This window comes from Pezoporus flaviventris, unplaced genomic scaffold (genome assembly GCF_033815535.1).
Source record: "Pezoporus flaviventris isolate CSIRO_AGI_PZ_B2104156 unplaced genomic scaffold, CSIRO_AGI_Pfla_v1 ptg000007l, whole genome shotgun sequence".
Taxonomy (NCBI): Eukaryota; Metazoa; Chordata; class Aves; order Psittaciformes; family Psittacidae; genus Pezoporus; species Pezoporus flaviventris.
In genome coordinates this window covers 83,978,161-83,993,488 of record NW_026892555.1, presented here as the reverse complement: position 1 = coordinate 83,993,488, position 15,328 = coordinate 83,978,161, and the positions used below count along the sequence as shown (strand labels likewise).

At 45.2% G+C, this 15,328-nt stretch overlaps 1 protein-coding gene across 1 annotated transcript in view; it reads right to left on the bottom strand.

The window, feature by feature from the left end:
- The window catches only part of TNFRSF11A (TNF receptor superfamily member 11a), a 28,270-nt gene that overhangs the window by 11,121 nt on the left and 1,821 nt on the right, over positions 1-15,328 (bottom strand). Inside the window, exons 2-7 of the mRNA XM_061449299.1 lie at positions 3,854-3,935; positions 3,267-3,392; positions 2,576-2,719; positions 1,495-1,588; positions 1,031-1,125; positions 349-456 (exon numbers count right to left, since the gene is read on the bottom strand). Of these exons, the coding sequence (XP_061305283.1) occupies positions 349-456; positions 1,031-1,125; positions 1,495-1,588; positions 2,576-2,719; positions 3,267-3,392; positions 3,854-3,935 (649 nt within the window). The remainder of the gene's footprint in view (positions 1-348; positions 457-1,030; positions 1,126-1,494; positions 1,589-2,575; positions 2,720-3,266; positions 3,393-3,853; positions 3,936-15,328) is intronic.

Below are 15,328 nucleotides of genomic sequence, written 5' to 3'. Positions count from 1 at the left end.
GTTTTATTCTGTTTCCTTCTAGTATTTCCCCCATACCTCATCAGAACTTCAGCTAAAAACACTGCCTCCATTATGTTTTCAAAAGCACAACAGGCCTTTGTCTTGAAATCCATATTTTAACCTGTCCAGACGTCAGTTTCAGGGGAGGAGGGAGAGTGGGACAAAGGAGACAAGAGGTAGTGAAAGCTACCTGTGTCTGTGTCTGCTTCCCTTTGGCCAAGGGCTCTTCTGTGCCACGTGGTGCAGAGCAGCATGTAGTTAAACATGGTAATGGTAGTTATCCATGAAATCAGAGTGTACAGAGAGCCATGCAGTTTCACATGCATGAATATTGTTAGCTACACGTACCTGTCAGCTTTTTCCCCTTATTTTTGTAGTATACAATGAAGATGACAATGCCAATTACTGCCACAAAAAATGAGACGACAATCAACACGTATAAGATCTGGTTTGTTCCTGCAGGATGTAAAAAAGATAGTGCCATCAACACACAGCTTGTACTCAGCTGTATGACAACCCTTGCTCATTTCAACTGCTTTTCCACAAGAGATTTTTTTTCCTTCCTATTTGATTTTCAGTTTCTGTAATAAAGACAACAGCTTAGAACTCATGCAGTTCTGTGACAAGCAGCCTTACTGAAGGTACCATCTCTATAAGAATCCAGAGTCATTGTGTCTCAGAGAGGTGTGACCCAGTCATATTCCTCTGGAAGTCCTCTTTCAAGCTGCCAGCAGCCCACGGGCTGTGGTTTCTCCCCTGGAGGTCATGGGTATAACAGCATTTCTGCTTGCCATGCAGTTTCAGTTGGAGGTGTAAAGGTCTGCTTAGCAGTAGACATGGGCCCTAGAGCCACAAGGCTTCAAGTAATCTTTAATGGTGGGATTTTCCAAGAACACGGTCTTGGCCTACAGCAGCTCCCCCTAAAGTCACCCACAATGGGAATGGAGTTAAGCCAGCCAAAACCGCTAGTAAACACATCCCTCCTCCTGCCTGCCACTTTCTAACAGGTAACCTGTACAAGAACATGTACCATCTTCCGACGGCTCTGGCACCTTCCATTCTGCACAAACTGCATCTGACTTCTCAGTCCCAGGCATGTCTTCTGTCATTCCTAGGGCTGTACAGCTGAAAAAGAAAGACAAAGAGCCTAGGTTCTCAAAGAGGAAGCTTGTCACAGCTCCTACATTTATGCAGAGTAGCACTTTCTGTTGTAACATACAACATTTCTCCTGCATTTCTCCACCCATAAGAACCTCAAATACCATCTTTATTTTCAGCGGCATCAGCTCAGCAGTTCTGTTGTTACTGCTCTCTCTTACTCCAAGAGAGAGAACTCAAGCTTCAGTGTGAGAATGCTTTTATTGCTGCACTACCAACAGAGATGCTCTGTGTGCTCTGCAGACAGCCTGAAAAGCCCCACTGAAATATGCTTTTACCCAAGCTTCTCCCAGTCTCCTGGATGTTGTGGTCCTCTTACAAGATACAGGGACTTACTTGGTCCAGGATTTACACTCGTCAGTAGATGAAGCAACCTTTGAGAAGTAACCTCTGGGACATGGTATACACATTGTGTCCTGGTCTTGTTGCACTGTGTGGAGTAGAGAAAGAAAAACTTCATAGCTGAATTTCCTTTCAGGTGAGGAGAAGGTAATTATGCTCCCCATCCTCCTGCTTCACCCCACCAGCCCCCTTGAAAGCCTCCCTGACAAGAGAAGGAACTTAGATTACATTGGAGCAGCAATCACAGTCACATGTAAACAGAAAAAAATATGTTAGTCTCACCTGAGTACTTCTCTACATGATCAAAATGAGAAATGACCAGGAGCCATTTGTAGTTGTTGTGAAATAACACACAGCTATTATATCCTTCCCCTTCCATTAACTTCCTCATGTCAATGCTATGCCACAGACAGTGACACTAACTGGTTTCTTCACTTCTGTGAAGCCACAGTAAACAAAATGCTGTATCATCAGGACTTGCTAGAGTGGAGAAAAAACAGCACTACTGTGCTCCAGTCCATGCAGCATTTCATCCTCCATGACTCTATTACATACTGCTTTTTTGGGGTTCCTCACATGCTTGGCACAGCTTTTCTCAGTGCTCATTACAACTTTCAGCTTGCTTATAACACTATAAAATGCCAATGCAAAGTCGTTGAACAAAACCTGATTTCAAATCCAACCTCAGGAACAATCCCTGAAGATTGCTTCTCTGAATGGACTGCTGTTCTGAACACTGGAACAATTCATGACCTAGTGACTCACAGTCAGACACCTCAGCAAGCACTAGAAATACACTGAACACCTTGCAACTAGTGCCAGGTCCACATGGTATCTTGTAAAAATCACTTGATACAAGATACTACTTTAACTACAAACATAGAAGCCTTCAAAATGCAAACAGTCCAGGAGGATCATATGCAGTAGTAAAGATAACTCAGATATGCATCTTCTGTTGACAGTCATCTGAGAGTCCAAAGTGTCCTCTCTAACATCACAATGCACATAATGCTGGCCTTACCTTGTAGGCCAAGGCTGGACATTTCACTCTGTATGTCCCCTTTCTGTATCTTACCAGGATGCTTGACTCCAAATCCTGGAGCACATATGGTATTTCGCTGACAGCAGTCACAGTCTTCATTCCAGTGGTAGCCCACTGTACAAGCACACTGCCTCTGGAAAGTGCTGTTCCCTGGGTTCACTTCTCTCAGGGCTTTCCCTGAAAGAGAAAGCAGATGGGAGTAAAAATGTCTTTGGTAATAAGCCTCAAGTTTATGAACCTCCTGTTCTACCTACTGACTGCCTAAATGCCAGACACAAACCCACCCATGTTAGAGGAAATGTTATCTTTGAAGAAGCATAGCAGACCCTTGATCAGTACAGGGAGCTCTTCACTGATTGCACTCCTGAACAATACTTATTTTCCTTGTTGCTGCTGTGGGAAATAAACCTTTTCCAATAGGGAGATGAATGTGTTAAGAGGAAGTGAATGCACGGTGTGCTGGGCAAAAGGACAGCTTTTAAGATCAACTCACAGGAGGTGAATGGCCCCAGTGAAGATAATAATTATCAGTAGCATGGAGACTGTGGTTGCGGTGCTCAGCATAGAAGCTCTGCTGTCTGGGGACCTCCCTCTCCATCAGGCTCTTCTCCAAGCCCAGCCTCCAGTGCTGGGTACCTGAACAAAGCCACTTCCCTAGATCCACTTTCCCATATTTGTGCTTCATTAATTTGGATTGAAAGGTTCTTCAGTATGAACAGCTCACCTTGATCACATATTTTATGTAGTAAGCATTTATCTTCTTCATTCCAGACATCCATGTACTCATTTGGGCCACATGGCTTGCACACACTATCAGAAGTCTCAGTGCATCTGGCAGACATGTACTTTCCTGTGAATGACAGAAGGACAAGTAGGCCGTTTGCAAGTTGCACACTAGCTGTCTAAGGAGCTTAGGGAAAATAACAGGTTGGGCTAACACTGCTGTGGACAATCATTTCTTCCTGCCACCTTTTCACTTCCTCAGTCTGGCCCCCATCTAGTGTGGCACTGAAACATCCACAAAGCCTATGGCCTGGGAGCAGCCCTACCTACGTTCACAAGAATCAAGTTGCTTTCTATCTCCTGCAGTGGTTAAGTGCTATCCCAACAAAATAACTGCTATGGCTTTTGCTGAAGTCAGCAGGGCCACTCCTGCACCAGAAGGCACTTGTAAGCCTAAAATCATGTACCTGCAAGAGTATGTGCCAATAGATTAGCAGAGTCGCAAGACTGAGCTGCCTTACTGACTCACAGAGCTGGTTTTAATGAGCTCTTCAGTTCTGAAGCTGCTACAGCCCAGCGCCCACATACCTGGCTCACACTTTGTGCAGCACCGTCCAGAGTATTCATAGTGTTGTTCGCTTTCACACAGCGGGGTAATTTGTAGTGACAGCTGGAATAAGGAAGGAGAGAGAACACATGAGAACCAATATATTCGAATTGCTTCAGACCTGCCTAGTCACAGTGCTGGCAGAGAAGAGGAAAACATTTCTTTTGTATAGCATTTTTGATAGCTAAGCAGTAAAAATTACCTAACATTTATGACTTCAAAGGCGCTTTGTAGACATGCTAAGAATATGTACTTGATACTGTACACACAGGGACTTGTAATACAGCCAGGTGGTAAAAAAATAATACAATCTGGCAATTGTCATGAACTTTTGGCCTGCTATATAACCTTTTCTTACAGTACTCTAATATTTGAAATCTATGACTTTAGAACAATTGTAAAGAAAAGAAAATTGGCACAGAGATACTAATTGGCACAGAGATACTTCTGTAGTCTCTTCCACAGATATGACCTCACACCGAGACCTGAGCAACTGACATTTTTAAGGTATAACATTCAGCAAACAAGTAAGGTGAATGATTTATACTGCTGGAAAAGAAGTTCCCAGCTTCCAAGTGGGATATACAACACCCCTGGCTAGCTCCAGGAAACACTAGGCTTTAATTTTGCAGCGTTTTCGAGCTCTCACTGTGTCCTGCAGAGATGATACAATTAAGATAACAGCTTTTTGCTTCTCAAAACTCAAAACCAAACCAGCCCCAAAACACCTGAAACTGTTATGTGAGAGAGCATGGGCAAAGCAGGTAGCAGTGTTGCCTCTAGCTCTTATGGGCCTTCATTTGCCCTCCCTGCTCCCTGGTCCTACACACAGCCGGGCACAAGGTCCTCCTCATTGACCCTGCTTCTTCTGCCCAGGAGTCCCCCAGTACCAATCCTTCAAGCAAACTCAACACCTTGCAAACAGCTGTTGATCTTTCAATAGATAAGATGATTCAAAATCTGACACATAGCAAGCAGTCCTTCATTATTAGATACAGTTGTTAAAATCCCACTTACCTTGGGTAAACTGCAATACAGCTTCTGCTGCTGGGTAAAGTAAGCTTTTGCCATCTAATAGCATAAGACAGCCATAACAATAACACTGGTTTCTATTTTTCTACTTAGCATTCTCCTCTTGTTTCCTCTAAGTCTTTACTTCCTTTCTTCTCCTTTTCTAGTTTCAGCAACAGCAACCTCTTTAAACAGAAATTCTTTATCCCTAAGCCTCTTGCCCTCTTCTAATGCTGGGAAGGTCTTGTAACTTACAGATGACCAAAAAGGTTGACATTTTTCTTTAGAATACCACCTTTTGGCTTGGAGTTTGAGCCATGGATTGGTGCATGACTTGTTTTTATCAAAACTGCACTAGATGTGTCTGGAACAGAATAAGTACCTCAAGTCAGAGGTCTTGAGTTTCTATATTTTTGCAGCTTATGAACAACTTTAAGCCATTTTTCTTTATTATTACAACAATCCCAGGTCAAATTAAAAGCCTAGTCTTATAAGAAACTTTCTGTGGTCTCCCCGTTTCCTTGTCTCTTTGCATTCATTACAGTACCCATCTTGTGATTAGGTTATATAGGTTTAGGAACAAACATTGCGTTTTGTGTTTGTGCAGCACCTCCCAGGAGGAGCACAGGATAACGATCAGTGCTGGCAAGGCAGGAGGTGATCTAGGAAATGGAAAGCTGGGCCAGCCGGGCAGTGGAACAGTGACACCGCTCAGTGTCGCAGGGGAACCACTGAAAACACTCCTGTCATCGAAGGAGCTTGGTTTCTGTAACGCTGTTCAGGCGGTGTCTGCTAAAGCATTAAGCTGTCCAGCACAGGACTGAGGAAATGCTGAGGGACTGAGCAGCAGAGGGAAGGTCTTGACCAACTGATTCGCTATTCCCAGCCATCTGAAAAGGCAACAAAAGTGATGAGACCAACAACAGGTCCGGTCTCTCACTTTTTGTCACAGAATGTCCTCTCCTTCCTTGTTTGCCCCAGTTTGATAGTTCCTCTTCAGAAGAAAGACTAAAAAATTACTGAAGTGTCAAACAAGGGCAAAGTCATCCTTTTTAAGGAAGGATATACAAATAAAGAGCATTCAGCTAGAAGTTCTGGAATAATTACTGAGAATCACAGCTCAGCCTGAGGAGAAGCAGCAATTCCCTGGTGCCAAGGCTAGTGGAGCAGGCGAATTGCTCAGCCACCTTTTGGAAATCATCTCATACCTCTGTGCTTTACTATATAAAAAGGGCTATTGTTATGGTATAACTCACAGCTGCATAAATCTACATTCTATGTCAACAAGTAGTCTCTTCTGTGACTGTGTCCTTCCCCTTTTTACACAAGCCAATGCATTCACAGAGCTACAGTTCTCCCTCCTTTGATTTACGCCCAGCGCTGTAAAGACAAGGCTCTCAGCATCCATGTGCTAACCTCCATGTGAACACAGCCTCCTCCCAAAGGCAAGGGATTTTGCACTGGTATGGACTGACTGGGCCTGCCAAGCATACAGGATGCAAGGGGAGAGAGGACAGGAAAGGAAACAAAAGCCACCTGGGATCTTCTTAGGGTAGGAGCTGAACTTGGGCCCTTTTGCTAACACAGCCCCATTGAAGATGGATTGTCCCTTGTTTATTCTTCTGCAGGGGACCATGCATGTCCCATTGTCAAACAGTAAATTGGCTTCCCTTGGCAGCTAAGATGCACTCGTGCACGAGGACCTGATGCTTCACCGTCACCAGCACATTCCCGCCACAGTGTCCCTCTGAGACGGGGAAGTGTAATCTGTTTCACAGATGAGGAACTTGCACCCAGAGGCCAGCTAGCTTCACAGAGGTGACAGGAAACCAAACCAAGTCTCCCAAGTCTCAAGTTCGCCTCATAACCCCTGGAACATCCTTCCTCTCATCGGGTGCTGGCCTGTGGGTCAGAGTGATTTGGACAATACTGAGAGAGAAGGGGCCTCGATGAATGAGGTGGCATCAACCTCCTCTGAAGTGGTAAGACAAAACCCAACCTGGCTGTTCCTTTAACTGTCTCACTATCGACGAAGCTGCCCATTAAATCCAACCACCATGTGCAAATGAGTGCTTCAAAGCACTCTAGGTAGGTATCATATGTAAATATAATTTGTCACTTTTAAAGTGTGCAAAGCACACAGGTTTGCACCAGTTCCTAACTCCAGTCAGCTTGTCTTCTAATTACCTTCAGGTAATTAACATTACCTCAGAACAAGTATACCTGACAGAGGAAAGACAAACCTCCTCCAGGCCTTGTGGATCCAGTTTGGTAAAGCATGCCAATACCTGCTTACCCTTTGAGCACGTGAGTAGCACCACTGACTTCTCTGGGAAAGCAGGCATGCTCATGTCAAAGTTTGCAGGAGGACTCTGTTTTGGTGTCAAGCTGCAGGCAGACCTTCAGCCCTTTGTTGGTTTTCGTTTATTTGCCTATTTGTTAAAAAGGACGCCAAGCAAGAGTATGTTTGTGCTTGTACGGTTGGAAAGCTGCGATGACTCAGAGCTACAAAGCACCACTCTGTTACTCGGGCCTTGAAAAAACACACACACAGGTGCTTCTGAAGGGGGAACCAGCAGCATTCTGATTCCTGTCCTCAGGCTTAAGGAAATATTTATTCTTTGTGCCGTTGAGCAATCGGATGGCTGCAGAAGCTGTGTGTCATGGATGCTAAAATTACTTTCTCGCTCAGATGAACGTCCAGACAGACATTTCAGAGACGATAGAGTTGCATGGGCCTCTTTCCTTTAAAAGAAAAAATCTGGAAGAACAAGCTCGGGGGTTTCCACAGTCTTTTTCCCATGTCACTTCTGAACAAGACCCTGAGGCCTCAATGAGGATTGCTCATTAGCGATAATCGTAGTTTTACAAAAAACCTGAGATGTAGAGGGACACGCCAAGGGGTAACTACCTTGAAATGACACCTTCCTGATCACTGTAGCTGCTGCTGGACAGCAGTCAAGTCATCTGTCATCATTTCACACGGCAAAGCACATTTTTTTTCTCCATTTAGTATTATAGAACCAAAGCACCTATGGGAGAAACAACTGCAGTCTGTCCTGTCTTACACACAACACTTCTTTGTACTTTGGAGCCTGAGTTTATTCAAACCACTTGCCTTTGAGATCCTTAGACATGCCTGCTGTAGAACTATAATACTTCTGTGGATTTGGGGCTTTATTCACCTTTGTCAAGGGGACTGAGCTTTGACCAGCATTTCTTGGTCCAAAGCAGCTCCGCAAGCACAGCACCTTGGTATTCAGCTAGGATGGCCTCTGCAGTTGCCTGCTGCTTTTTCTACTTCAAATACAAGAAGCAGGTACTGGTTGTGTGCCCGCAGCCTTCCAGCTTCCTACCTGAGGAACTGGGTCTTCAGTATCGCTAAGCAGACCCCAGATTGCTGCGGTTTGTTGCCAGTTTCAGAGGCTTGCATGGAAAATTATTGAAGAATAAAACTAGAATGTGGCTTTCGATGGGTGCTGCTCTGAGGCTGGTGCTCCCTGGCGCTCTGCTGAGGTGCATAACAGAAACATGCACAGTGAATGATGCTGGAAATTTTTACAGTTCTGGGTTTGCAAGGGGAAAGAAGAGTCTTATGTTAAAGGCTTAATCATAATCACATGAACGCTGAATGCAACAGTTCCTTCATAGACAGTCTCCACTGTCAATAAAAACTGGATCAAAGCAGCACAGAAGTCTCAGCTTTGCAATTCCAGTTATTTGCTTGCAGGTCTGTAATTCATCATAAAAATCTTAGATTGTGAATGAGATGCCTTTGGTGATGTCAATTTTCCAGTGACCAGTAAACCACATCACAGAAATACCACCATGTGGTAAAATATATCCGGGAAATGGTAACAGCTAAATCTTAAATATTATTTCACTCTTAAAAAATAGGTCCTTGAAACCCTACTAGGGCCTGAATACCTGAAGTGGCCAGAAAGACCATGAGGGATAAAACCAATAGTAAAAGAGGTCAAGAGAAAACAGTAACTTGCAGCCAGAAAGCAGGCAAACGGTGCCCCATCCTGACTATTCCCCTTGCCCCCCTGTTTTAGTGCACAACAAAAAGCAAATACCTGAGCACAGGTGCTGCTCCATCAGCGGGAAGGACCACTTACCAATCTCAAGCCTACCAGAGTTATTTCTAGCCAGCAGACTATGTGAAGGAGAAGTGCTGCACTGACCACTTTTAAAGCAGCACGGTGTGGGTAAGGCAGACAGGAACCTCAGGTGTATCAGACGGGAGATGACAGAAGTGATAAATGGCAAGGCTGAAATGGCTACTGACTGAACCTGTGAATGAGCCAGCTTTCTTCTGTGGGCTGAAAGTTCACTATCACTTGCACAGCATTCATTATTCAGAGAAAATCATCTGCATACAACAGCCAGAAGGGTACACCTTACATTTTCATCAGCTCAGTGGTTGGTAGCAGCTGCACATTGTGCTCTGGTGCAAAACCTCATGCTTTAAACCTACATGTCCTCACTGCCACAGCAATTGAAAGACTAACAGCCACTAGGTAGAATATTTTAAAGACGAATCAGAAAGCACAAACCCAAAGGCTAACAAAACCAAAACATGTAACAAAAAGGCCTGGCAGCAAGACAACGGCCTGTAACAAACAGAAATAAACCCAGCAGAACAGTGACATTAACAAAGCTAATACCCAGACGTTCTTGAGAAAAGGCCTGCAAAGGCAAATCTCTTCTGGATTAAACAGGTGCAACAGCAGCTCTCAGCAGATTAGTTCTGCAGATTATTTTTCCATGCTTGATCGACCGAAGTTGAATCTTAATGAATAAATGACCATGAGAGATTTCTTGGGTTGGGCTATTTCTGGATGTCAGATTGGAAGTTCAATGGGGACTTTCTATGCTTAAAAATCTGTTTATGTACCTTTCCTTCCAGCCTGCATGTGGGTCAGGGCAATTCCAAGCACAGCTACAGGCTGAGCAGAGATCGAATTGAGAAATGCTCTGCAGAGAAGGACCTGGGGGTGTTGGTTGATGAGAAAATGAACATGAGCCGGCTTCAGTGTGTGCTCACAGCCCAGAAAGCCAACGGTATCCTGGGCTGCATGAAAAGGAGCGTGACCAGCAGGTCGAAGGAGGTGATCCTGCCCCTCGATTCTGCTCTTGTGAGACCCCACCTGGAGTACTGTGTTCAGCTCTGGGGCCCCCAACACAAGAGCAAGTTGTTGGAGCAAATCCAGAGAAGGGCCATGAGGATGATCAGGGGACTGGAGCACCTCCTGTATGAAGACAGGCTGAGAAAGTTGGGGCTGTTCAGCCTAGAGAAGGTTGCATGGAGACCTCATAGCAGCCTTCCAGTATCTGAAGGAAGCCTACAAGGATGCTGGAGAGGGACAGGGGCATGTAGGGATCAGAAAACGGGGAACAGCTTTAAAATGAAAGAGGGTAGGTTTAGATTAGGCAATAGGAAGAAGTTCTTTACAGTGACGGTGGCGAGTCACTTGCACAGGTTTCCCAGGGAAGCTGTGAATGTTCCATCCCTGGAGGTGTTCAAGGTCAGGCTGGACAGGACTTGGAGTAACCTGTCTAGTGGAAGGGGCCCCTGCCCATGGCAGGGGCTGGAACTGGGTGAGCTTTAGGGTCTCTTCCAACCCAAACCAGTCTGTGATTCCATGATTAATCTCTTACACTGTGAGGCAAGATACTGCAATCCTAGCTGAGATGCCAGAGAGAATAAAAAGAGGGGAAGCCTGCTTTCACCACCTGATTCTCTGCTTTGGCATCCTTCTCTTGGATTTTAGCATACCACATGGAACAAATGCTGAATATTTTGCAGGCAGAATTACAAAGAGTAGTGGTAGGGCCATAGCCCTTAGTCTGGAGAGTAGCTGTATAATAGGGATACATATAATAGGGATACATATAATACCCACAGACCCTTCTGCCTTGGTGTGAATTACAGTAAGTATTGCTTGATCAGATCTGCACCTTCTCCATCGTGAAGGAATTGCTGCCTTTATTAGAGGCTTAGGACTTGGTTCATTTACTCTTCAGGTGTCACCATGGGGACCATGGACCAGTCAAGTAGGTGGAAATACTCCTCCCTGATTTGGCTCATTTCCTTGAGCAGCCTGGTTTGCTACATGTGGTATTGCAGGGGAGAATATTTCTTCTGTGAGAGCAAATTCAAGGAATCATCACATCCTTGCTCCTGACCAATGAAAGAACATGAAGAAGAACACGCTGCTCATAAGGCAAAGCTATTTGCTGGAGCAAAATAACATGCTGAAAATAGATTCCTTTGCGTGCTACATAAGCAACTTTTAGGACTTTACATGAACCTAGTAGCACATTTTCCCCTATCTGCATCCCAGATTAATGGGTTGCCTAACAAAACTTCACAGTATTTTTTTTTCCATGCGAGATCTTTTCTTTTCCCTCCACTTTGACCACTGACTAAATATATCCTGCACCCATCTGCAGTCACACATGTTGTTCTTTGTCATTCTTGAACAGATCCTACATACTTCTTTTTCTTTTGGAGTAGCCACAAAGTGGTGAGGGTGAATGACCTCATTTTTTTTTCCCCTCCTTGGCTTGTCGGCTCTTGCAGAGTGGATTAAACCGGCCAGCTTGGCTCTTCTACACAACACTGCCTTGCCTGGGCTCCTTACTGGGATTTTAAGAGGGAAGAAGCAGCCAGCGAGTTCTGCAGAATTGAGAGATGGCTCTGGGTCTCAGCTCTCTGCCTGCCTACTGAGCTGTGATCCTCTGCAGCAGCCCCTGCTCCAGCCTCTCCTTTGGGAATATTGCAGGGAAGAGGCTGGGAAGCACCAGGAACACATTTGGCCAAATGGTGCAGGGTACATGCCTCCACTGCAGGCGGAAGGATACCCAGAGAATAAGGGTGAGGGTTGGTTTGATGCTGCAGCCTGGGTGATGGCAGTCAGCCGGGGGGATGTATCCACTCGCTTCCTGGCTCCGCATGGGCAGAATTCCCTGTGACTTTGGTGGGAAATGGACATGGCTCTATCCTGTGGTGATTAATGATTCTTCAGCTTTGTTTGCAGCCATGACATCCTAAGTGCTGTACAAACACTGAAGAAAGCCAAGCCCTCAGCCCAGGTAACTCACGCCCTGGAAAGGCAAACAGAAAAGGTAAACATGGGAAGCACTGTGAAGAGCAGCTGGGGAAGCTGCATAGGAATGGGACAAAGACCAGGATGTCCCAGAGCACCAGGCCTAAGTCAGCGTTGTTCCTCTGGTGCAGTGCTGAGCCCTCACACAGAATCCCATCACAAATACGACCACATGTTGTGGTGACACATGAACAAATCAGGAAACTTGCATTTGCCCCGAGCTGAAGCATCACACCAAACCCTGCTGCCATGGCACAGACGTCACAGCAGCCTGCCCTGGGTGCAGTGCAGAGCAGTATTCCCTCCTGCAGCCCACCCAGCTACTCCCAGCCACTGCTGCTTGTGGAGGTCCAGCAACATTCTCTCTTCTGCTATATGAACTTTGGACCGTATTCAAAATCATAAAAAGGAGCAAGCTCTTGCAGGCAGGCTATTGTATCATACACACTGAGGCCTAACCAAGTCCATAGTGCAACCTGGTCAAACAGCCCTTATTATACTGCTTTTATAACATACAAATATTTGCCTTTGTGCTTTCCATCAGTAAGAATGATCCATTCTCAGAGCAGCTGCTTTTCTGTGCAGGCAATGCCAACCTTAAACCAGAGGGTGAGCAGCTGCAGCAGAAGTCAGCAGCAGCCAGCAAGTTTCCTTCCATGGAAAGGAAGGGGACAGCCTATGCAAGAAGCACATTTGCAGCAGAGGGCATGATGAACCATCTGCATTTCCCTCTTCTTCCCTCTGTCTGCCTCCAGTAAGCTAAACCAGCCCCTAAAGCAACCCCCTCCTCCAGGCATCCAGCAACCTTCACACTGCAGAGGAGCCCTGATGGAAGGAGGTCTGGATTCTGTGGTAACAGGATGTGGTGGCAGGAACCCTCCTGACTCTGGTCACCGCAAACACCTCCTGGAAACCCAGTCATACAGACAGATGCAGGACGAGGACATCCTTGCAACAGGGGTTACCTTTCATTGTGTTTACACCTGTACCTCATAGAGCAGTGTTTTTCACCACAAGGGACTGATGGATAAATGAGGCAGAGTGACTCAAATACGATTCCTCTAAATATCATTAAAGTACAAATGCCAGAGGGCACCAATTTGAGGTTTTGTGATTTTCTAGGCAGTAGTTACGCACACATCCCTTTTACGGTCTGCACTGTCTCTTGCAGAGTGGTCAGATTACATCCCACTTTTCTGAGCTTGAGGGTGCTCGGGATGACATCAACAGGCAATAGAAACAGATCCTTTGGGCCACAGTTAAATCTCTCTGATTGATCTGCTTTTTCTTGCTCTGTTTTCCTTCTGGCACAGTATGAAGAAAGCCCTGCACCATAAATGATGTCAGTCAGTGCCCTAGAGATGGATGATGAGCTTTGAATTCTATTGACTTCTGAAATGTGGTGAAGGTTTGTTTTGGTCCCATTTGTGGGAAAGAAGAAATTACATCAGGAAGGTGACACTTAACATGAACAGAGAAGTGTCAGAGGTTTCTTAAGTGTATATATTGCTTTTATATGAGATTTTTTACATGTGCTGGGGAAAACTGCAAAGCAAGGAAAACTTTCGCATTTTGCTTGCAAGAACCATACAAATTCAAGGGCACTTTGACACTTGAACTGGCTGAATTACAGTAACTTTGAAACCCATGCTGTTAACAACAGAGTAAATACAGGAGTTTAGATTAGATATTGTAGAAGTTCTGCTCTACCGAGTAATTCCTTTGGCCTTGATCAGAGCAGGAATACTGGACCAGGAGAGCCCACGATATAAGACAGCATGGACATTTTTAAGCTCTTCACCCCCCTCCCTCATCATAAAGAGTGTGTATTTTAGGAAGTTAAAAGTAATCTTTACTTTGGCCAAATCCTTTCTATCTTACAAAGAATTCCAGATGCTTTGAGTGAGCCAACTTGCCCTATAAAGTAAATATTACGGAGTAGTGGAAGAACCCATCCCATTGCCACAGAGGGGAAGAGGAGTCCTTGTCATTAAACCAGATAACTGGTTTATTGCATATTTGCTAATGCACACTCCCACAGGCTTGAACTCCCATCTGACAGAAACATTTATGCTCTTCACCAGTGCTAAGCAAGGAAAGGGATGTGACTGCTCTGCACAAAGAAGCTGAGCAGATGGTGCCTCAGGAAGCAAACCCCCCGTGTCCTCTGACAGGCACCCAAGACAAACCACTTGGAAAGATCATCTTGTGGCTGAAGCACAAGACAAGGAGGGCTGAGCCTTGCTCCCAGCAGAGCTGCTCCACGCTCAGTGTGTGACCCAGAGCAAGTCACGAATTCTCTGTTCCTGTTTCCTCCTTGGTGATATGACGATGATCATGCCTATTCTCAGCAGAACTGTGAGTATTCATTAACTTACATTTCCAAGAGTTTCTCATTCTTTGCAGGAAATACGTTGCAAATATCACTGCCCTACCACTATGCCACCATATTATCAACTCTAAACTAACAAGTGCATCATACAAACTTCACCCCTTCCACACTTACTCTCACAATATGCTCCATCAGAAAACAGCGCTCACAAGAAAGCACTGTTCAGATCAGTCAAACAAAGGAGAACCTGAAAGGCTGGCTGGGAGTAGCATCTCTCCAGGCTTGCCTTGCAGGTTATTAGAATACAGGATATTAGATCAATGGGTTCTTTGACAAAGTACTGCTGCTTGTCCAAAGTGTTGGCTATGGAAAGTTGTGTCCTGTGCAACCACTTACAGACTCGGAATTAAGCACATGTTGAACGCAGTGGAAAGTCTTTACAGATCAGCCCCAAATAAATACAAGTTCCCTGTTTTGCATCCTCTGAAAAGCTATGAAACAAGAGGTGAGAAATAATGAGGAGCTCCTCCTGATCTCCTGGGTTCTACCTCAGAGTACCCAAAACATGCTGGGAGCTACAGGATGGAAATCTGAATTTCCAAGGTTTGGTCAAGAGTTGAGTAGGTTCCAGGCAGTAAGGAGATTCCAAAGGGAACAACTGCCCAAACCCAAATGGCTCCAGAAGGAAGCAAACTGCAACAGTTAGTGACCTGAAGAAAAGGTATGAAGAACACTGAGGTCTGCTCATCACACTGCACTGATCACAGTTGTGAACACCAGGGCTGTGTATCAGGAAGACTGATACAGCAGATACTGAGGAACAGGACAAACCACCTGAAAGCTATGATGTAACTTCACTTGTGAATCATGTGGGCTCATTCACATACATATGGAGGGCACCTGGAAAGCAGCAATTGAAGAGAAGCCTAAGGAGGGAAGATGGTCAGAACTAAACATATGTTTTAGAGGGGGAAAAAAGGCCTGTGTGGTTTTAGGCA